This window comes from Rhinoderma darwinii, chromosome 10 (assembly GCF_050947455.1).
Source record: "Rhinoderma darwinii isolate aRhiDar2 chromosome 10, aRhiDar2.hap1, whole genome shotgun sequence".
NCBI lineage: Eukaryota > Metazoa > Chordata > Amphibia > Anura > Rhinodermatidae > Rhinoderma > Rhinoderma darwinii.
The window spans coordinates 63383658-63407043 of record NC_134696.1 but is presented as its reverse complement, the minus strand read 5'-3'; the positions used below and the strand labels follow the sequence as shown (position 1 = coordinate 63407043).

The 23386-nt window shown below is 41.0% G+C and overlaps 1 protein-coding gene across 6 annotated transcripts in view; it reads right to left on the bottom strand.

The window, feature by feature from the left end:
- Positions 1–23386, bottom strand: part of LIG1 (DNA ligase 1) — a 277726-nt gene that overhangs the window by 116437 nt on the left and 137903 nt on the right. For all 6 annotated transcript variants that reach the window (XR_012850873.1, XM_075840007.1, XM_075840009.1 and 3 more), the window contains 4 exons: positions 15518–15690; positions 11208–11374; positions 10408–10484; positions 10219–10310 (listed from right to left, as the gene is read on the bottom strand). Coding sequence is in view for 5 of the 6 variants with exons in the window: in XM_075840007.1 (XP_075696122.1) it covers positions 10219–10310; positions 10408–10484; positions 11208–11374; positions 15518–15690 (509 nt within the window). In the remaining variant the exon portion in view is untranslated. The remainder of the gene's footprint in view (positions 1–10218; positions 10311–10407; positions 10485–11207; positions 11375–15517; positions 15691–23386) is intronic.

Genomic DNA, 23386 nt, shown 5'->3' with positions numbered 1-23386 from the left:
GTAAAAAAAAAGTACACATATTTGATATCACCGCGTTCGTAACGACCCCAACTATAAAACTATAATATTTTTCCCGCACGGTGAACACCGCAAAAAAAATAAACGAAAAACAATGCCAGAATCACTATTTTTTGGTCACCACCCCTCCCAAAATATACAATAAAAAGTGATCAAAAAGTCGCATGTACGCCAAAATAGTACCGATAAAAACTACAACCTGTCCCGCAAAAAACAAGCCCTTACACAGCTTTTTTGACGGAAAAATAAAAAAGTTATGGCTCTCAGAATATGGTGACACAGAAAATAAATTATTTTCTAAATAAGTTATTTTATTGCGCAAACGCTGCAAAACATTAAAAAACGTATATACATATGGTATCGCCGTAATCGTACTGACCCGCAGAATAAAGTATAATAGTCATTTATAGCCCAGGGTAAACGCCGTCAAAAATAAATAAAAATCATTGTCAGAATTGATGGTTTTTGGTCACCTGGCTTGCCGAAAAATTGAATAAAAAGTGATCAACAAAATCTCATGTACACCAAAATGGTACCAATAAAAACTACAGCTCGTCCCGCAAAAAATATGCCCTCACACCACTCTATTGACGGAAAAATAAAAAAGTAGTGGCTCTCGGAAAGCGGGGAGGAAAAACGAAAAACCAAAACATGAATCAGTTCGTTAAGGGTTAATTACTTTCGAATGAAAAAACTTTTATGACCACATGTGGGGTATAGCCGTACTTGGGAGAAATTGCTTTACAAATGTTGGGGTGCATTTTCTCCTTTATCCTTTGTAAAATTGAAAAAAAATCAACATTTTAGTGGAAATAATGTTGATATTAATTTTCACGCCCTAATTCTAATAAATTCTGCAAAAGACGTGTGGGGCCTAAATGCTCACTATACCCCTAGATAGATTCCTTAAGTGGTGTAGTTTCCCAAATGGGGTTACTTTTGGGGGGCTTCCACTGTTTCGGTCTCTCAGGGGCTTTGCAAATTCGACATGACACCCAAAAACTATTCCAGCTAAATTTGAGCTCCAAAAGCCAAATAGCGCTCCTTCCCTTCTAAGCCTTGCTGTGGGTCCAAACAGCAGTTTATTACCACATATGGGGTATTTACGTAATCAGGAGAAATTGTTTTACAAATGTTGGGGTGCTTTTTCTCCTTTATTCCTTGTAAAAATTAAAAATGGCTACCTTTTTTCAGAAAAAAAGTAGATTTTTACCTTTACAGACTAATTCCAATGAATTCAGCAAAACAACTGTGGGGTCAAAATTCTAACTTTACCCCTAGAAAAATGCCCTGAGGGGTGTAGCTTCCAAAATGGGGTCACTATTGGGGAGTTTCCATGGTTTTCATCCCTCCAGTGCATTGCAAACGCGACACGGCACTGAAAACTATTCCAGCAAAATCAGAAATCCAAATGGTGCTCCTTCTCTTCTGAGGCCTGCTGTGGGTCCAAACAGCAGTTTATTACCACATATGGGGTATTGCTATAATCGGAAGAAATTGCTTTACATATGTTGGGGTGTTTTTTCTACTTTATTCCTTGTAAAAATTTAACATTTCTAAGTTTTTTCACAAAAAAAGTCGATTTTCACCTTCACATACTAATTCAAATAAATTTAGCAAAAAAAACTGTGGGTTCAAAATGCTAACTATACCCATAGATAAATTCATTGAGGGGTATAGTTTCCAAAATGGGGTCACTGTTTCCACTGTTTTGGCAGCACAAGTACTCCTCAAACCTGACATGGTACCTAAAATATATTCTAAAAAAAGGAGGCCCAAAATCCACTAGGTGCTACTTTGCTTCTGAGGCCTGTGTTTCAGTCCATGACCGCACTAGGGCCACATGTGGGATATTTCTAAAAACTGCAGAATCTGGGCAATAAATATTGAGTTGCATTTCTTGGGTAAAACCTTCTGCGGTACAGAAAAAATTTATTAGAAATGAATTTTTGAAGAAAAAAAATGAAATTTGTAAATTTCACCTCTACTTTGCTTTAATTCCTGTGAAACGCCTAAAGGGCTAAAACACTTTGTGAATGCTGTTTTGAATACTTTGATGGGTGCAGTTTTCAAAATGGGGTGATTTCTGGGGACTTTCTAATATATAAGGCCCTCAAAGCCATTTCAGAACTGAACTGGTCCCTGAAAAAATAGCCTTTTGAAATTTTCTTAAAAATATGAGAAATTGCTGCTAAAGTTCTAAGCCTCGTAACGTCCTAGAAAAATAAAAGAATGTTCAAAAAACGACGCAAACATAAAGTAGACATATGGGAAATATAAACTAGTAACTATTTTGTGTCGTATTACTATCTGTTTTACAAGTAAATACATTAAAATTTAGAAAAATGCTAATTTTTGCTAATTTTCTCTAAATCTTGGCGTTTTACAAATAAATATTGAATTTAACGACAACATTTTTTCAGTATCATAAAGTACAACATGTCACGAGAAAACAATCCCAGAATCGCTTGGATAGGCAAAAGCATTCTGTAGTTATTACCACAAAGTGACACGTCAGATTTGCAAAAATGGGGCTGGTCCTGAAGGCCAAAACAGGCTTAGACACTAAGGGGTTAAAGGGGAAGGCATCTGCTAAGTGTTTAACCAGGTCAGATGTATGTGTCATATTTAAAGCTTGTGTTTTAGAAAGGTTGACCTTACAATTCCTCATTTGGCCAAATCTTTCCATTCCTTTCATTATAGAGGGAAAAGTAATTTTGGGGTTGGTTATATACAGTGAAGGAAATAAGTATTTGATCCCTTGCTGAATTTGTAAGTTTGCCCACTGTCAAACACATGAACAGTCTAGAATTTTTAGGCTAGGTTAATTTTACCAGTGAGAGATAGATTATATTTTAAAAAAAAAAAAAAAAAAAAAAAAAAACAGAAAATCACAGTCAAAATTATATATATTTATTTGCATTGTGCACAGAGAAATAAGTATTTCATCCCTTTGGCAAACAAGACTTAATACTTGGTGGCAAAACCCTTGTTGGCAAGCACACCAGTCAGACGTTTTTTTGTAGTTGATAATGAGGTTTGCACACGTTAGATGGAATTTTGGCCCACTCCTCTTTGCAGATCATCTGTAAATCATTAAGATTATGAGGCTGTCGCTTGGCAATTCGGATCTTCAGCTCCCTCCATAAGTTTTCGATGGGATTAAGGTCTGGAGACTGGCTAGGCCACTCCATGACCTTAATGTGCTTCTTTTTGAGCCACTCCTTTGTTGCCTTGGCTGTATGTTTCGGGTCATTGTCGTGCTGGAAGACCCAGCCACGAGCCATTTTTAATGTCCTGGTGGAGGGAAGGAGGTTGTCACTCAGGATTTGACGGTACATGGCTCCATCCATTCTCCCATTGATGCAGTGAAGTAGTCCTGTGCCCTTAACAGAGAAACACCCCCAAGCTTGACAGTGGGGACGGTGTTCTTTGGGTCATAGGCAGCATTTCTCTTCCTCCAAACACGGAGAGTTGAGTTAATGCCAAAGAGCTCAATTTTAGTTTCATCTGACCACAGCACCTTCTCCCAATCACTCTCAGAATCATCCAGATGTTCATTTGCAAACTTCAGACGGGCCTGTACATGTGCCTTTTTGAGCAGGGGGACCTTGCGGGCACTGCAGGATTTTAATCCATTACGGCGTAATGTGTTACCAATGGTTTTCTTGGTGACTGTGGGCCCAGCTGCCTTGAGATCATTAACAAGTTCCCCCCGTGTAGTTTTCGGCTGAGCTCTCACCTTCCTCAGGATCAAGGATACCCCACGAGTTGAGATTTTGCATGGAGCCCCAGATCGATGTCGATTGACAGTAATTTTGTATGTCTTCCATTTTCTTACTATTGCACCAACAGTTGTCTCCTTCTCACCCAGCGTCTTACTTATGGTTTTGTAGCCCATTCCAGTCTTGTGCAGGTCTATGATCTTGTCCCAGACATCCTTAGAAAGCTCTTTGGTCTTGCCCATGTTGTAGAGGTTAGAGTCAGACTGATTAATTGAGTCTGTGGACAGGAGTCTTTTATACAGGTGACCATTTAAGACCGCTGTCTTTAATGCAGGCATCAAGTTGATTTGGAGCGTGTAACTGGTCTGGAGGAGGCTGAACTCTTAATGGTTGGTAGGGGATCAAATACTTATTTCTCTGTGCACAATGCAAATAAATCTATATAATTTTGACTGTGATTTTGTTTTTTTGTTTTTTTAATATAATCTATCTCTCACTGGTAAAATTAACCTAGCCTAAAAATTCTAGACTGTTCATGTCTTTGACAGTGGGCAAACTTACAAAATCAGCAAGGGATCAAATACTTATTTCCTTCACTGTATAATAGTAAATCGTCTGCATAGAATACTAGTTTGTATTGATATTGAACCCTTGTTTTACCTTGTACATCAGGATTACTACGCAGTGCCACTGCTGGGCGTTCCATCACTATTGTATATAGTAGTGGACACAGAGGCTCATTCATCTCATTGGCCTGATGAAGACGCCGGTCCGGCGTTGAAACGTGTAGCCTGTCTACTTATATTAAATATCACTTAATTATATGATTTGCCTAGCCTTGCCATTATTAGCAGCGCCGTTTGGTCCCCTTTTTTTGCTCTCCTTTTATTACAATTACTTGACAGCAAACTCCGTTTTGTTGTGGTTTTATGTACCCGGCAGCAGCTTTTTTAGATCTCTCTCCGTTGTGACACCTGCCAGTGTCTACAACCTAATGTGAGCACTTTTTACCATATTACTAGCTCTACTTTATCCCACTTTTATTTGTACTATGTGGCGCCGTGTCTCTTTTACTCTTTCCTGTAAGACAGATAGTAACAGCACACAAAATAGTTACTAGTTCACATATCCCGTATGTCTACTTTATGTTGGCATCAGTTCTTAAACATTCTTTATTTTTCTAGGACGTTACAAGAACTTTAGCAGCAATTTCTCACATTTTTAAGAAAATTTCAAAGGTCTTTTTTTTTATGGACCATTTCAGTTCTGAAGTGGCTTTGTGGGCTCTATATATTAGAAACCCCTTATAAATTACACAATTTTAAAAACTGCACCCCTCAGAGTATTCAAAACAGCATTCAGAAAGTTTATTACCCCTTTAGGCGTTTCACAGGAATTAAAGCAACGTGGTAGTAAAATTGACAATATTTAATGCCCAGATTCTGCAGTTTTTAGAAATATACCACATGTGGCCCTAGTGCGCTAATGGACTGAAGCACAGGTGTCAGAAGAAAAGGAGCACCCATTGGATTTTGAGGCCTAATATTTATAAGAATATATTTTAGGCACCATGTCTGGTTTGAAGATGTCTTGCGGTGCCAAAACAGTGGAAACACCCCGAAAAAGACACCATTTGGCAAACTACACCCTACAAGGAACTTATCAAGGGGTATAGTGAGCATTTTTACCCCACAGGTTTTTTGCTGAATTTTGTGGAATTATGATGTCAAATTGTAACGAAATTTTTTTTTATGATAAAACGTGAACATTTAACATTTTTACATGGAATAAAAGGAAAAAAAAACACTCAAACATTTGAAAAGCATTTTCTCACGATAACAGCAATACTCTATATGTGGTCATAAACTGCTGCTTGGACAGATGGCAGGGCTAAGAAGGGATGGAGCGCCACTTGGCTTTTGGAGCACAAATTTAGCTGGAATGGTTTTTGGCTGCTATGTTGCATTTGCAAAGCCCGAGGGACCAAAAGAGTAGAAGCCCCCTGAAAGTAACATAATTTTGGTAACTACACACCTTAAGGAATCTATCTAGAGATATAGTAAGCATAAAGACCCCACGGGTCTTTTGTAAAATGTATTGGAATTAGACTGAAAATGAATGTCAACATTTTTTCCACTAAAATGTTTAACCCCCTTAATGACCAAGGATTATTTTTTGTTTTATCACGGTCGCATTCCAAGAGTCGTAACTTTTTTTTTTATTCCGTCGACATAGCCGTATAAGGGCTTGTTTCTTGCGGGATGAGTTGTATTTTGTAATTGTACCATTTTTAGATGCTTATAATATATTAACTTTTATTAACTTTATTTTAGGAGAGAATTGAAAATAAGCAGCTATTCCAGCATTGATTTTCATGTTATAAATTTACGCCGTTTACTATGCAGCGTAAATAACATTAACTTTATTCTATGGGTCGGCACGATTACGGGTATAGCAAATATGTAAACATTTTATATGTTTTCCTACGTTTGCACAATAAAAAGCCTTTTAGAAAAAAATTACTTGTTTCTGCATCGCCGCATTCCAAGAGCCGTAATTTTTTTTATTTTTCCGTTAATGTGGCCGTATGTGGGCTTGATTTTTGCGGGCCAATGTGTAGTTTTCATTAGTACTATTTTGGGGTACATAGGACTTATAGATTAACTTTTATTTAATTTTTTATGGGGGGAATGGGAGAAAATAATTTTGCCGTTGTTTTTTGCGGGTTTTTTTTACGCCGTTCATCCGGCGGTTTAATTAATGTGCATTTTATTGTTCAAGTTGTTACGATCACGGGGATACCATATATGTGTATGTGTTATTTGTTTTGGCACTTTTACTAAATAAAACCACTTTTTGAGCAAAAAAAAAGTAGTTTTATTTTTATTTTGACTGTAAATGTTTTTGGTTTTTTTTCACAAACTTTAACTGCTTTATATATTTTTTTTTTAGTCCCACCAGGGGACTTCACTATGCGATCTGCTGATCGCATATATAATGCTTTGGTATACTTAGTATATCGAAGCATTATTGCCTAACAGGCATTTGCTGAAGACAGACCTGGGGGTCTTTGTTAGGGCCCCGGCTGCCATGGAAACCAGATGGCGACCCGCGCTGATGGGGTGACAGAGGGAGCTCCCTCCCTCTGAGAAAAACACATTAGATGTCGCCAATGCGATTGACAGCGGCATTTAATGGGTTAAACTGCCGGAATCAGAGCGCGCTTCGATTCCGGCAGTTGCAGCAGGAGTCAGGCTGTGTCTAACAGCCGTGCTCCTGCCGCTGATCGCGTGTGTACACTGTCAGTACCCACGCGATCAGAGGATGGATATATGGATATATCTGTCCTTCGGCGTTAACAGGTTAATGTTTCACAAGGGATAAAGGAGAAAAAGCACCCCAACATTTGTAAAGCAATCACCTCCGAGTACGGCAATATCCCACACATGGTCATGAACTGCTGTTTGGACACACGGCAGGGCTCGGAAAGGCAGGAGCGCTACTTGGCATGCTAGTTTGGTTTTTGGGCGCCATGTTGCATTTGCAAAACCCCTGGGAGGTACCAGTGTACAGTGGAAGCCCCTAAGAAGTGACCCCATTTTAGAAACTACACCCTTCAAGGCATTTATCATTTGCCTGGACATATGACAGGGCTCAGACGTGAAGAGCACATGCGCATTTGAGGCGTATTTTAGCGATTTTCACAGCATTGGCCCACAATTGCAGGACTCTTAGGTCAAATAGTAAACCAAACCTCCAGCTATTTTGGAAACTACACCCCTTAGGGAATTTAAAGGGGTGTAGTAAGCATTTCGACCCAGAGGTGTTTTTTCATTAGAAATTAACGCGCAGTGGGTGGTGCAAAGTGAAAATTGCAATTTTCCGCTGATATGCCATTTTAGTGCACAATATGTTGTGTCCAGTTTGTGCCACTGAAGGCAAATACCTCAAACTGTTAAGCTGGTTCTCACAAGTATGGTGATGCCATATATGTGGATGTAAACGGCTGTTTGGGTACGCTGTAGGGTTCAGGAGAGAGGGAACGTAATTTGGAGCACAGATTTTGCTTGGCAGTAGTTTTGTTTGAGGTTTTACGAGTATTTCAGTTTATAATGTGGGGGCATATGTAACGGACCGTGGAAACCAGTCGTGTGCATGGCCCCGTGGGAATGAAAAGTGCCGCAATTCTCCCGTGGATTTTCGGGGGAATTGCGGCCGCAAAAGCATGTTCGTGTGCATGGGGCCTAAGTAATAACACTTAACTGCAGGATCAGAATACACACAGGATTTATTTGATGTAAACATATAGACACAGAGGTCTGCATATTTTCAAAATATTTTTAACCAAAACTATTTGAAAATTGGCTATTTTTTTAATTTTAGTATCTTGGAAATTCAAATTAAACTAAAGATCACTAGACCAATCATGATCCTAGCCCAAAGTTCTTCACCAAGCTGAAGGAAAGTGCCACAAATTGAGTTCAAGGCCATGTACACATTTGTTTTTTTGTTTTGTTTTTTTAAATAAATAGATTACAAAGTTACACTAATCAAACGGACTAAAGCTGTATCGTTCGATTTACACTGAATCAGTCAGTCCTGCCTGGTTCCGTGTCGGCGGTTCCTGCGTGTCTCTGACATGTAGGAGCCACCTGTAAACTATTACATCTAACTTCATAACTTAAAAGTAAAACGAATTTTTAATAAAAACTATTTACAAAGTTACACTAATCATTCTGACCAATCTATTAATTGAAAAAAAAAAACTAAATAAAAACGACCTCAAAAAGGTGTACATAGCATTTAAGCACTTGTTTTTAGAACCTATGAAAAATCTGAATGAACATTTTTAAAATAGGATTAACCCCTGCAAGTTGAAAAAGGTAAAAATGAAGGAAAAAAAACAAACAAAAAAACATTGCAATAACGCAGGTAAGGGCAAGTACAGAGATCTTAAAGCATATCTGTCCGCTGAATATACTGCTCTTCGTGAAGGCAGTATATTAGGCCCTGTTCACCTCATGTTTTGGCCCTACATAAATAGTATACACACGAGAAAAGCTCCAGATGTACACCCTAAACATGTCCAAAGGCTGTATTAGCCCAACAAAGGCCAGAAGTGTGTCCGTTTGGCCTCCGTGAGGCTAGCACACATTGATATACTTTTTTTATTTTTTTTAAGATTTGGAATAGCGTAGTAGACTACATCACTCCATACAACGAGAAACTGCAAAAAACATATACCGCGTGGTATGTATATATATATTTTTAAATGGAAGGCTACAGGTGATGTGCGCCACTGTATGGCAAACATTACAACCATCTATTAAACGCATATGTAATCAGCTTTTTGTAGCTTTTCATGACAAATACATTAAACAGATGTCATTTTAGCCTATGGGTGCTGGATACTTAAATGTAGCATTCGTCACCTAGACGCTATTATGGAATTCGTTCGATATATACATCATGAAAAGTTCATGAAAGATCATAACGTATACATTAAAACAAATATCATAATAGTGTATGTGTGACGAACACCACTGTTCGCTTTTCCCGGCGTATATGTTCAACATTGGACAAAATCATGATGTAAATGAGGCCTTACAGGGACAGATCCATTCTCCTTGTAGCAAAAATTGTTCGATTTGCTTATAGGAGCAATCAAAGAATACACCAGTCTCATACTTCTAAATCCCGAGTATTCAGGAGGAGAGGCCTCCCTCCTCTTTCCACCCCTTTGCCAGCTGGCTGCAGTGTATCTATATACACAGCGGCCGTCAATCACCCCAGTGAATAAGGGAGGGGGAGCTCGCCCTTTATGAATGCACCAGCCTCATAACCAAGACTCTGGTGTGTTCTTTGGTCCCTTCTATCAGCTATCCAGCACAACATTTTTGGGGTTAATAGGAGCGGACAGATCTGCTTTAACAGAAGAAAGTTTAGATATGAGCTGACATATCCGCTTTAACATGTGAAAATAGAGGAGGAGGGGAGAAACATTTTCCAGTAGGAAACTCCAGTCTAAGTAAAATCTGCCCCAATAGAAGTCTAAATAAAGTTAAAATGTTAAAAACCTTAATAAAACTTTCTTGGGCGAGCAGCTCTACATCACTAATATTGTTTTTTGTTTTAAACCTACATAGTCACATAGCTGAAGATCACTCCAAATTTAGCCACATACCAAAATTCTTCTCTCAAATTTGTGACAGTATTTTTCCTTTATTTAGAAGACTATCAGGCCAGAACCCAACGTGGAAATACTGTATACCCAAGTGAGAAAATTAAATCACAAGCAAGTTATGCAATGGCACTACTGCAATGGGAAGGGGTAACTAAAAAAGGTGTTGGTAACATTTGAAACAAATCTACCAGTTAGAAATTAAGTTGCCATTTAGAAGTCCAATTAGGGTTACAATTATAAAGAGAGTGAGGTAACATTTACGAAACAGAATTTATTAACACCAACACTCACATTGACCAGGTGGTGTTAAGCAAACTGCTTGGGCAATAGCTGAAAGAACGGAGAGCTCTGCCAGTCCTATTCGAAGTTTTCCTCCTAGAGCTCTAGATAGTGAAACACACAAATAAAAAAAATCATAAGAGGGACAAACAACTAAAAATAATTAAAGAAGAGCTTTCGAGAAAAAAAAAAAAATCATACCTGGCTATAAAACGTGCTTCAGAATGCTTGCATGCCACAAACAACCCTTTAATTATATCAATCTTCTTATTCATAGACTGCAATGAAATAGATACAGAATGTAATAGGAAGCAAGTAAAGTTTTCAACTGACGAAGGGGTAATGTTTATGACCACATTGGGGATCAGTATCACACTGCACATCTTGACATATTATGAAAGCATTTGCTTCAAGGGCAAAAAACCATGCCTCACGGTGGCACCCCATAAAGACTACGGGTCCGTGCTACAAGTATATTACAGGCAATAAATATTCAAAACAAGTTTCTTGATAACATCCAAGAGATTTTAAAGTGACTCAATACATTCCTGTAGACAGTGATTTTTAGAAAGTCTCAGTGCAGTCCTAACACAATGGAGTTTATACAGGTAACCTATAAATCATCTATTTCTACATGGAGTGCTAAAGATTTGAGATAAATGTTTGTGTTTAACTCAGTGCATGTATCTGTGGTTGTGTCTACATCCATCTGTATGTGGAAGTGTGCGTTTCTCATACACATTAGACAGCTGTTGGGAAGAAGTTCATTGTCAACGCCCTCTACTCTCCAATAAATATGCTCACTCGCAAGAGGCGGACAGGATGCTGTATTTTGAATCCCAACATGCTGACAGTCAGGCATTCCCTTATAGATCATCTGCGGGATTAGTCAAATTTGCATCACCATTTTTAGACAGAAAGCTAAAATTTAGTTTAAAAGGGTTTGGTCTCTAACCAAGGAAGCAATTTTGTATTTGCACGTAATGCAAGTTAATACTTACAGCATTACCAGTCATTCTGGCGATCTCTTTCAGTTTATTGAAAACACCCGAGACGGTGAGCTTTGGAGGGGTGAACATGGTGCGCTGATTACCACGACTACTCTCTGCAACAAGGCCTAGATCACCCTTCTCTTGAGCTTCAGCCTTAATTTTGTCTAATTGTCGACCTGAGAAAATATGGGCAGATCAATAAAGCTGAAATATGGGTCGGAACATAAACGCAATACATACATAAATAAAAACAGTAATTTCACTCCTGTCCAACCACCCTGCTGTAAATTAGTCGGCAACCCTTCACTTTGCTTATCCTACTCCCATTTATATTCATACAACATTAAAGTTCGTACATAAGTGATTTTCTAAAACAAATACAGGAAAAGACGCAAAAATGCTTGCGCTCTTCAACTGTTAATACATCAATAGATACTTATTCGGCCAATCCTGCATGTTCAGGCCGGTTTCACACGACGCGTTTGGTCCATAAAACACGACCCGTATGTCAGCAGTATTTCCCGGACCGAACACAGTTCAGGGAGCTGGACTCCTAGCATCATAGTTATCTATGACACTAGGAGACCCTGCCTCCCCGCGGGAATACTGTCCCATACTGAAAATATGATAACAGTACGGGACAATATTCCCGCTGGGAGGCAGTGACTCCTAGCGCCATATATAACCATGATGCTAGGAGCCCGCCTTCCTGAACGGTGTTCGCAGGTAGATAAAAACAATGGGAACCAGGTGCGATCCACTGTGAAAAAGCGACAACATCCTGGCGCAATCTTCCATGAGTCGAACATGTTTTTTGGTAAAAATAATACTTCTTGTCTAAAATAGATCATGATAGAATGATTAAAAAAAAAAAAAAAAAAAAAAAAGAGAGGGTCTCTTGAGGTACAATGCGTTTCAGGGAAAAAAAAAACCTTTAATCAAGTAAACATGAGACAAAGTCATTGTCGCACGTTTACGTGACAAAGGGGTTGTTTCCCCGAAACGTGTTGTACCTCAAGAGACCCTCTTTTTTTTATGTACATTTTATCAGCATCTATTGTTACAGACAATAAATTATATTTTCCCAAAAAAACGTTGGACTCTTGGAAGTATTGCGCCTGGATGGTGTCGCTTTTTCACAGTGGATCCCGTGCATTTATTCCCTGGCGAGGTAGGCACCTGACGCTCTAGGGATTACAGCACCGGCAGCATCCTTCCTAACGAACCGGCTCCGCAACAGTGTTGTGCCTATCCATGCACAACCCCTAAAAGGTGAGCCTCCATTTACTATACCTAACAGAGAATTCCATTGCTAATCTGGCGTACTCACCCTATGTAGCACCTATTTATGCTCTCTGTTCTCAACCAGCCTTTATTGAACTGTGTTCCGTCCGTGAAATACTGCCGACATACGGACCGTATTTTACTGACCAAACACGCCCGTGTGAATCCAACCTTATTCTAACAGGGAGCGGGTAATAAGCGGCCGCACAAACTTGGCTAGCATCGTCTGATCTCTCGTTAAAACAAAATATCAGGCGTGTTGAAATCCAACATGCCTAGAGCCTTCTTTCCCCAGGCATCTGGTGTTGGGGGCAGAGTGATGTGGCCCATAAACCCGCATCATCAGTCAATACTGCTAAAAACTGTGGGTTTAACAGAGTTTTGTCTAATGTGTATGGTCACCTTTAGATTTAAATATTCAAGTTAGGGATTACTATTCATGCGATTTAAGACAAACCTGCATCTACTTTTAGCAGTATGCAGCATAAATAAAAAGCCAAAGTAGTACACAACTTGTGTTATAAACTATGCAGCATTTATAATGGTTATTACTTCCTATACATTTTAGCATACAGTAGGTTTTCTGAAATATCAGTAAAGAATGTTTTATTTAGCTAAGATTTTGTGGGTTACACTTTTTTTGGTAACTTTAACTACCACTTCTTAATTATAAAAAAAAAAAGGTAGAAATCTGAGAACCAATTAATAAATTGGTCATAAGCTTTTTCACAGGTATTCATGGTCCTTTTACTGGAATTGTGCTTAAAGTGTCCAATTAAGATAGTGATATTTTGCACGTTTTTTTGCTCGAGTAGGAGATTAAAGGAATTGTCCAATTTCATATTCAAGTTATTTTATTGTACAATTAAAAGCTATACAATTTTAGAATTTGGTCTGTATTAATTCCTCAAGGCTTGTGAGTGATTCTGTCAACACTACTACACTAGCAACAACTTGATACAATTTGTGATTCATGACGGACATGGATTTTTACATATCTTGCTTTCTGATAATTAGTTTCAATATAATGTTAAAGGGGTTGTCCACTTTCAGCAGATTCATGTTAATTTTTCTACAATAAATTTATAAAATGTTCCAATATACTTTTTTTTTTAGTTCCTCACTGCTTTCAAGATCTCTGCGCGTTGTCATTCAGTAGGAACATTCATTGCTTACTTCCACTGAATAAAATTACATCCATTGTCATGTGATGGACATACAGGTGCACAGCTCGTTACAGTATGTGTATCAGAGCCGTGTCTTCTAATGATGGCAGCATCATATGACCATGGAAAGGATTTTATCCACACAAATGTTTCAATTGAATGACAACATGCAGAGATCTTGAAAGCAGTGAGGAATTAAAACAAAGTATATTGGAAAATTGTATACATTTATTGTATAAAAATGAACATGAATCTGCTGAAAGTGGTAGACGGCTGCATAGACTCTGGACTTGCTGTACAGTGGACCAAAGTCCTGTTTTCAGATGAACGTAAATTTGGCATTTCATTTGGAAATCAAGGTTCCAGAGTCTGGAGGAAGAGTGGAGAGGTAATTAATCCAAGTTGTTTGTGGTCAAGTGTGAAGTTTCCACAGTCAGTGATGGTTTGGGGAGCCATGTCATCTGCCGTTGTTGGTCGACTGAATTATATCAAGTCCAGAGTCAACGCAGCAGTCTACCATATCTTTATTATATAAACATTTACATGAATGTTTTTTTTTAAAAAGTATTCCCTGTTCTGTTAAATGGGAAAGATATATTGGGCCTTTCAGTAACGAGCTATGGGTTTAAATTTTGCAGGCAATTCGGTAGAAGTGAAGCCTATCGCCTATCTCATCCTTAATTAATACATCGGGTCTAACACACTCCATTGTTCTTATACAGAATTGGCCTTAAAGAGGCTCTGTCACCAGATTTTGCAGCCCCTATCTGCTATTGCAGCAGATAGGCGCTGCAATGTAGATTACAGTAACGTTTTTATTTTTAAAAAACGAGCATTTTTGGCCAAGTTATGACCATTTTCGTATTTATGCAAATGAGGCTTGCAAAAGTACAACTGGGCGTGTTGAAAAGTAAAAGTACAACTGGGCGTGTATTATGTGCGTACATCGGGGCGTGTTTACTACTATTACTAGCTGGGCGTTGTGTATAGAAGTGTCATCCACTTCTCTTCACAACGCCCAGCTTCTGGCAGTGCAGCACTGTGACGTCACTCACAGGTCCTGCATCGTGTCGGCACCAGAGGCTACAGTTGATTCTGCAGCAGCATCAGCATTTGCAGGTAAGTAGCTACATCGACTTACCTGCAAACGCCGATGCTGCTGCAGAATCATCTGTAGCCTCTGGTGCCGACACGATGCAGGACCTGTGAGTGACGTCACAGTGCTGCACTGCCAGAAGCTGGGCGTTGTGAAGAGAAGTGGATGACACTTCTATACACAACGCCCAGCTAGTAAAAGTAGTAAACACGCCCCGATGTACGCACATAATACACGCCCAGTTGTACTTTTACTTTTCAACACGCCCAGTTGTACTTTTGCAAGCCTCATTTGCATAAATACGAAAATGGTCATAACTTGGCCAAAAATGCTCGTTTTTTAAAAATAAAAACGTTACTGTAATCTACATTGCAGCGCCTATCTGCTGCAATAGCAGATAGGGGTTGCAAAATCTGGTGACAGAGCCTCTTTAAGTGTGATTCTATCTGTCCTAGGTGTCAAAAAGTGTAGGCGGATTTAATCCGCATGATATGAAGTTGTCCTGGGCTACGGAGATATTGGAGGGAAGTTTTAGACTTAATGGGGTCTTGATAGACATATCTTTTTTTCAACCCTACTATGTAACTATAATCGGTTATCTCTGCTTAGTCTTTCACTTCCAGCTTTAGGAAATTCCACATGGTTTCCTGCATCAAACTGGAATATAAGTGCAGATGCCACATTAAGGGGATATTGATGTACATAATAACCAACGAAGTGATAAGAATTGCAATTTCCCATAGTATATGGTTTACTCTTCAGTACTTAATTACCTGTTGCTTGTGCAACAGCTTTCATTAATATGGTCTCCCCAATGCCAAGTTCAAGACCCTCATAGGCAGGACCCAGGCGGTTCAGACAGAGATAGATACACGGTAGAAGATCCCCCGGAGACAAACAGATGACAGATCGCAGAAAATTACTCAGTGTTTCTATGTTCTTTAAACTAAAACAACAAATAAATTCAAAACAAAGTTAGAAATATGTCAATAGATTTGGCGCCAATAGCTCCCGATTAAAAATTAAACATTTCAAATATATATTGTATCAACTGAGGATTGACTTACAGCACAGAAATATACTTCCCCATTTCACCAGAGTGAAGGTCAAATGTTACGAGTCTGACTGAATTGTGAGATTTCCTACTTCTCTGAAGGCTCCTAAAACTGTAAGGGCTTATTCACACAAAAGTGATATACGTCCGTGCTACGCACGTGATTCTCACGCGCGTCGCACGGACCTATGTTAATGAATGGGCTGGTTCAGACTGTCAGTGAATTTCACGCAGCGTATGCGCGCTGCGTAAAACTCATGACATGTCCTATATTTGCCCATGTTTCGCGCTGCACGCACCCATTGAAGCCAACGGGTGCGTGCAAATCGCGCTCGGCACACGGAAGAACTTCTGGGTGCAGCTCGTGAATCACGCAACAGCAGTTAAATAAATGAATAGAAACAGAAAAGCACCACGTGCTTTTCTGTTTGCAAACATAAAAACAGTGTGTCATAATAACGACGCGCGAAAATCACACAGCCACGCACCATATGCTGACACACTGACCTTTTGCGCGCTCAAAACGCTGCGTTTTTTGCGCACGCAAAACGGACTAGCTCGTGTGAATCCGGCCTAAAGGATATACTATCCTACATATTGTCCAAATCTTAACAGCATTTCAAAACAGTTACAACACTCCCACAGAGCCTTGTAGGTTGCAGTGCAATACAAAATATGTCAACAACAAGGGCCAATCAGGAAGCACATGCTGTATGGGGGAAAAAGATTGATTACTTACCGGTAATCGGTTTTTCAAGAACCTATGACAGCACCCCTGGAGAGACGCCCCATCCGCTGGAAGGAAACCTGAGGATATAAAAATGCACTCACCTCTCCACACACCCAGTCTTTAGGAAGAACTCAGGATGAGAAGTAGTTTAGTTTATATTGTGGTTGGTGTTTTTTTTTTTTTGTGAAATTCCCTCACACCTTAATATATACAATATTTACAGGAATGCTTAAATTTAAAGTTAGCGATCCAGCTTATGAGGGTCATATGCTACAACCATGGGAGGGTAACAGTGGGGTGCTGTCATAGGTTCTTGAAAAACCGATTACCGGTAAGTAATCAATATTTTACCCTTTCACCTATGACCGCACCCCTGGAGATGTAAAATAGAAACCAATATTTTTAGGGTGGGACCACAGCTTGTAGCACCTTTCTACCAAAGGCCAAGTCAGAGGCTGTATGCAGTTGTAATCGGTAGTGTTTAAAGAAGGTGTGCGGAGAACTCCATGTGGCAGCCTTACATATTTGGTCTAGGGATGCGTCTGCTCTCCATGAAGTGGACACGGCCCTGGTGGAGTGAGCTCTGAAAAACTCTGGGGGCTTGAGCTTCTGATTTATGTAGGCTAATTGTATGGCCTGCTTGATCCACCTCACTATAGTGGCTTTACTGGCTGCCAAACCTTTGTTGTCACCCTGAAATTGGACAAACAAGTTTTCTGAGGATCTTAGATCCTGGGTAATCTTTAGGTACTGGACTAGGCATCTTCTTACATCTAAGCAGTTAAACTGTTGTTCCTTCTGATTTTTTTGGGAATCACAAAAAGATGGAAGGACAATATCTTTGTCTAAGTGACTGGGAGAGACCACTTTAGGAAGGAATTCTAATAAGGTGTTTAGAATGACTATCATCTAGCAGTAGGGTATGTGGAGGAAATGCAGAGAGGGCCTGAATCTCGCTCACTCTATGGGCTGAAGTAATGGCTAACAAAAATGTCATTTTGAGCGTCAGCATTTTCAAGGAGATAGAGTCTACTGGTTCAAAAGGTGGTTTTGTCATGGCCTGGAGAACAAGGTTTAAGTCCCAGGGCGGAACTGGGGATGTTATCTGGGGTTGAAGTCTGCAGGCGGCAGTTAGGAATCTCTTGATCCAGGGATGTTCTGGTAATTTAGAATTGAAGAAGGAACTTAAAGCAGAAATCTGAACCTTTAACGTAGTAGGCCTAAGGTTTTTATTTAATCCTGCCTGGAGGAAATCCAATATTAAGGGAATATCTGGTCTGGTTAAAGGATTAATATCCCTGCCTGCAAAATTCAAGAATGCTTTCCATGACCTCAGATATATTTTTGAGGAAATTGGTTTCCTACTGGCTATTAGAGTGGAAATGACCGGTTCTGAGAATCCTCTTTGCCTAAGGATTATCCTTTCAGTTTCCAGGCTGTCAGATGGAGCTTCTGAATGTCGGGGTGTATTACTGGGCCCTGATATAGAAGATCTGACATGTTTGGGAGTACCCATGGTTGGTGTGAAGAAATTTTTCTTAAACACGTGACACGTGAACCATGGTCTCTTTGGCCAGAAGGGGGCTATTAGTGGGGGGGAGGCGTATAATCTCTCTTGACTCCAGCACTGGGAAAATGTGTCTATTGCTGTTGGGTGGTCTGAAGGGTTTAGGGAGAAGAATCTCTGGGTTTTTCTGTTTTCCTTGGACGCAAATAGGTCTATTGATGGGGTTCCCCATTTGAGGATGATTTCCTGAAATACTGTTGTATTCAGGCACCATTCTGAGCTTAGGAAGTCTGCCACCTGGTTGTCTTTTCCCTTCAGATGAACAGCTGATAGGGTCAATAGGTGGTGTTCTGCCAGAGAAAATATCTGTGAGGATAAGTACATCAGCGAGGCCGATCTCGTACCCCTCTGCCGATTTGTATAAGATACTGTGGTCGTGTTGTCTGAATATATTTTTAAGTGTTGACCTGAGATTGCATGTATGGATCTCTTCAAGGCCTGAAGAACTGCTGCCAGTTCCCTGAAGTTGGAGGATCTCTGAGCAGTCTGCTGATCCCACTGAGCCTGAAGGAGAGAGGAGTCGTAATGAGCTCCCCACCCCCAAGGACTAGCATCTGTGGTCATGTTGAGAGTAGGGGTTAACTTCCATGGAATACCCCTCATGAGGTTCTCCCTGTTCAACCACCATCTGAGGGACAGCCTTGCTGCGGAAGAGATGTGTAAGGGTTGGTCTAAGGAGAGACTGCTCCTGTCCCATTGATTTAAAATGTCCCACTGTAGTGGCCTGGATCTGAAGTGAGCCCATAGTACGGCTGGGATGCATGATGTCATGAGGCTCAGGACTGACATAGCTTTCCTGAAAGATGTCGTATGGCTCAGTTAGATCTCGGATATCCTGCTTATCAGTGGACTGATTTTTTTCTTCTGGAAGAAAGGACATCTGCTTGGAGGAGTCCAGCAGGGTTCCTAAGAATACACATCTTTTTGATAGGTTTAAATTTTATTTTTTTAAATTTATGTTCCATCCTAATTTTGTTAGTAGATCTCGGACTATAGTTCACCGCCTGAAAGAACGATTAAAAAGTAAAGTTTATTAATTGTATTTATAAAATTGTGGCTCAACCAGCCACTGATACCAGACCAGGCATAAGCAAGCGATTTGCGACAGGAGAAAATGGTTCAGAGTGAATGATGTATCTCACACCTAAATAACAATTCTCCTGCTAATAGTATAAATTCCGCTATATCCTTGCCAAAAATCACTATCTATATAGATCCCATCCGAACTGAGGCTTTTTTAATCTCCATCAGGTGTATGGGACTGTTTACCATACGTTCTGGGAGCTTTCCCGGTGCATACATTACACGGATGGGCAGGATGTAATGTAATATTACCGTTAGGCCTTATTTACACAAGCGTGTTAAACGTCCGCGTGACGGCCGTTGAAACATCGGCCGTCCGACGGACCTTTGTAATTCAATGTGGCCGTTCACACAGCCGTTGTTTCAACAGACCGTGTGAAGGGTCCATGAGAAAATAGGACATGTCCTATTTTTTCACGCATCCCTCCATAGACTCATCTATAGGGATGCGAGACATCGCGTCCCGCAGCGCCGAGCACGGTTTAAAAGGCTGAGAGCCCGCCCTCAAAAGGTCGTCCCCGGGGGAAGCCACCAATCCGCGTCATACACGACAACCTGTGACGTGCCGGAGGCGGCTCCCCGCGGACCTAGCAACCAGTGAGGGTTCCTGAACGCCGAACGCGTCCATAGTAACTAGGGGACGCTAGACGCGGCTCCTGAACTGTCAATTCAGTATGACGCGGATTGGTGGCTTCCCCCGGGGACGACCTTTTGAGGGCGGGCTCTCAGCCTTTTAAACCATGGGTCTTTTCGGCGCGTGTACGGCCAGTGTATTAGAGCCGTGCATGCGCCTGGAGGCTAACAATCAGCACATGAACAGTGCTATCCAGTGCTGTAACATTGCAACTATTGAAACACTTTAGAATTTAACTACAATTTATATCTATGAATCCCTGAGGAAACATCACCTTAAGTGTGATGAGGAAACGCGTAGGATCTATATAGATAGTGATTTTTGGCAAGGATATAGCGGCATTTATACTATTAGCAGGAGAATTGTTATTTAGGTGTGAGATACATCATTCACTCTGAACCATTTTCTCCTGTCGCAAATCGCTTGCTTATGCCTGGTCTGGTATCAGTGGCTGGTTGAGCCACAATTTTATAAATACAATTAATAAACTTTACTTTTTAATCGTTCTTTCAGGCGGTGAACTATATTTAACAATATTGGAACGACATTTATTATCAATTTTTCAGTGAATCTATATCTCGGACTATCTGTATCTATGGGGTCAAGGTTTGAGATGTTTCTGCAACCAACAGGAAATCGTCCAGATATGGGATCAGGGGAATGTCGTTCATCCTGATGTAAGAGGTCATTTACGCTATCTGTTTTGAAAATACCCTTGGGGCTTGTGAGATGCCAAAGGTAAGGGCTCTGTATTGTAGGTGAATTACAGACCCGTTGAGTGACACGGCTACCCTTAGGTATCTTTGATGATGATTATGACATATGGGTACGTGATAGTAAGCATCCTCTAGGTCTATTGAGGCCATCACACAATCCCTGGAGAGGAGATTTATAGTTGATGCAATGCTCTCCATGCGGAATATTTTGTAGGTCAGATAAAGGTTTCATTTTTTTAGATTTATAATGACCCTGTGTTTGCCTCCTGGTTTGTTCACAAGGAAGAGAGGGGAATAAAAGCCTTGACCTGTCTCTATGCTTGGAACTTGGATTAGTACGCCTTTTTTTATGAGTGACAGAACTTCTATTTCTAGGATCTTTTGTTGGTCTTGGCTCCTTAGGGACCTTGTGAGAAAAAAAATCTGTCTGGGGAAGAGATCTGAACTCTAGTACGTACCCAGTTTTTATAATTCCTAGAATCCAAGGATTTGCTGATATTCTTTGCCAATCCTTGAGAAACCAGGAAAGCCGACCCCCCACTGTAGATCCTGTGGCGTCATTGTTGGTCCCTATTTTTAGGGTCCTTCTGGGGTCTGAAGAGAAAGGACTTATTCTTCCTAGTAAATCTTGAGGGTCTAATGTCCTGTCCCCCAAGGGTTAGGCCTTTTGTTATAAGGCCCTCTGGGACGAAAGGAATCTCTTGTTGGCCTTGCTTGTGCAGGGAACCCCTTCTTACTATCTGATGCTTTTTCCAGCAGGTCATCAAGCGGGGGCCCAAAAAGGTAATCTCCTGAGCAGGGAATAGCACACAGCTTCCCTTTGGATCCGGTGTCCCCTTTCCAGGTTTTTAGCAAGATAGCCCGTCTAGCAGAATTTGACAGGGCCGCTGATCTGGCGGAAAGGCGTACAGCATCTACTGAGGCATCTGCCAAGAAATCTGCGGCCTTGGAAAGTGTTGGAAGGGAGGCTAAGATCTGATCCCGAGGGGTCTTGTCTTTTAAATGTAGATCCAATTGTGCGAGCCAGATTTTCAGAGATCTAGCCACACAAGTGGCTGCGATGCCTGGTTTAAAAGCCCCTGTAGAAGCTTCCCAGGTTTTTTTTAAGGTAGAAGTCGGCCTTCCTATCCATAGGGTCAGACAAGGAGGCTAGATCTTCAAAGGGAAGGGAGTGTTTCCTTGATATCTTGGCTACTGGAGCGTCAAGTCTAGGGATGTTGTCCCAGTCTTTGCATGCCTCGTCCTCAAAAGGATATTTCCTTTTGAGAAATTTGGGAATACTTGTTTTCCTATCAGGATTTTTCCATTCTCTTTAATGAGGTTAGTTATGTTTCTATGGATAGGAAAGGTTCTATTTTTCTTATGTCCTAGGCCTTGAAACATTATGTCCTGGACGGACCGAGGTTCTTTAGGATCATCTATATTCATAGTCGCCCTAACTGTTTTTAGGAGTAGGTCTATGTCCTCGGTTGGGAACAGATTCCTTTCTCCCTCGTCCTCACCTGAGGAATCAAAGGAGCTGTACTCCCCTTCTTCACCTAGTTGAGGATCCTCCTCAGCTGAGGAATCAGAATCCATCCGGCTAGAAGAGGCGAACGGAGGATCTCTTTTCCTCTTAAGGGACTTTAGTGAGTTCCTAACTTCAGCCCTTACAATATCCTTGATACTTGTGGCGAAGTTTGTAGACTCTTCTGAGATGATGTTGTTAAACATTTCTGACAGAGCCTTTTGTTATAGGATGATGCAAGTTTCTTTTTACAAATTGCACATTCCTTGTTATGAGCCTTATCCTGTTTTTTTCCTAGGACAATCCCTGGCCTAAACATATGTACAAGAGAAAGGGAACAGTATTAGGTAAGGAAGAGGGTTTTTGATCTTACCCCATATTCCTGGCCTCCTCAAGTACCGGACTGTAGGACTTGGCATCTGAGCGGTCAGTGCGTCCTGGTGCTTCTCCTGGCGTTTCCATAATGGAGGAAGAAGACTGGAGACCGAAGCTCCTGCTGTTTCTGGCCTAAATAGGCCATGGATTGGCTGGGAGGCCCTCAGCCCTGGACGCTGGAGCCCCTCCTCTCCACGTGGGTCACCGGAACACCGCCCCCTGGAGTGTTTGATGCATCACCGCCCGGAAGTGACACGTCGCGGCCACCAGAAGTGCCAGTGAGTGCGCCGGAAAGCCACCAACGCTGGGCATGGTCCGGCAGAACCGAACGGGACCCCGGGAATCCGCTCCCTGCCAGAGGAAGGCAAACAGTGTGGGCCTTAAACCACCTCCTTTTGCTGCAGCAGGCGGGAGGCGATGGACCGGGAGAGGAGGGAGAACCTGTACCAGACTCAAGGTTGCTCCGTCCAAAAGGAGACTTATACCTTTCAGAGCACCCCTAGTGGAATAAGGCGAGACCTTGCTAGGGGGTCTGCAACCCCGGAGAAGTGCTTTTCCTCAGGACAATCTTTCTATCCGGAGGACAGGAAACCTGACTGGGTGTGTGGAGAGGTGTGTCCATTTTTATATCCTCAGGTTTCCTGTCCAGCGGATGGGATGTCACTCCAGGGGTGCTGTCATAGGTGAAAGGGTAAAAAATAATAAGATCTTGTTCCAGATTGGATGAGAGTTTTGCTGTAAAGCCATTTACCAACAGCGGGAGTTCAAGGTACAGTTTAGTGGATGCTACGGAATCCACTAGCTTAAGCCCCATGAACACGACCGTATTTATCATCAGTAAGTATGGACAGTAATTACTGACAATTACAAACCCATTCATTTCTATTGGTCACGGACACATTTCAGTATTTTTACTGATGGGGGTCCGTGCTGAAAAAATTATAGAACCAAACCTATTCTTGTGATCAATTATGAC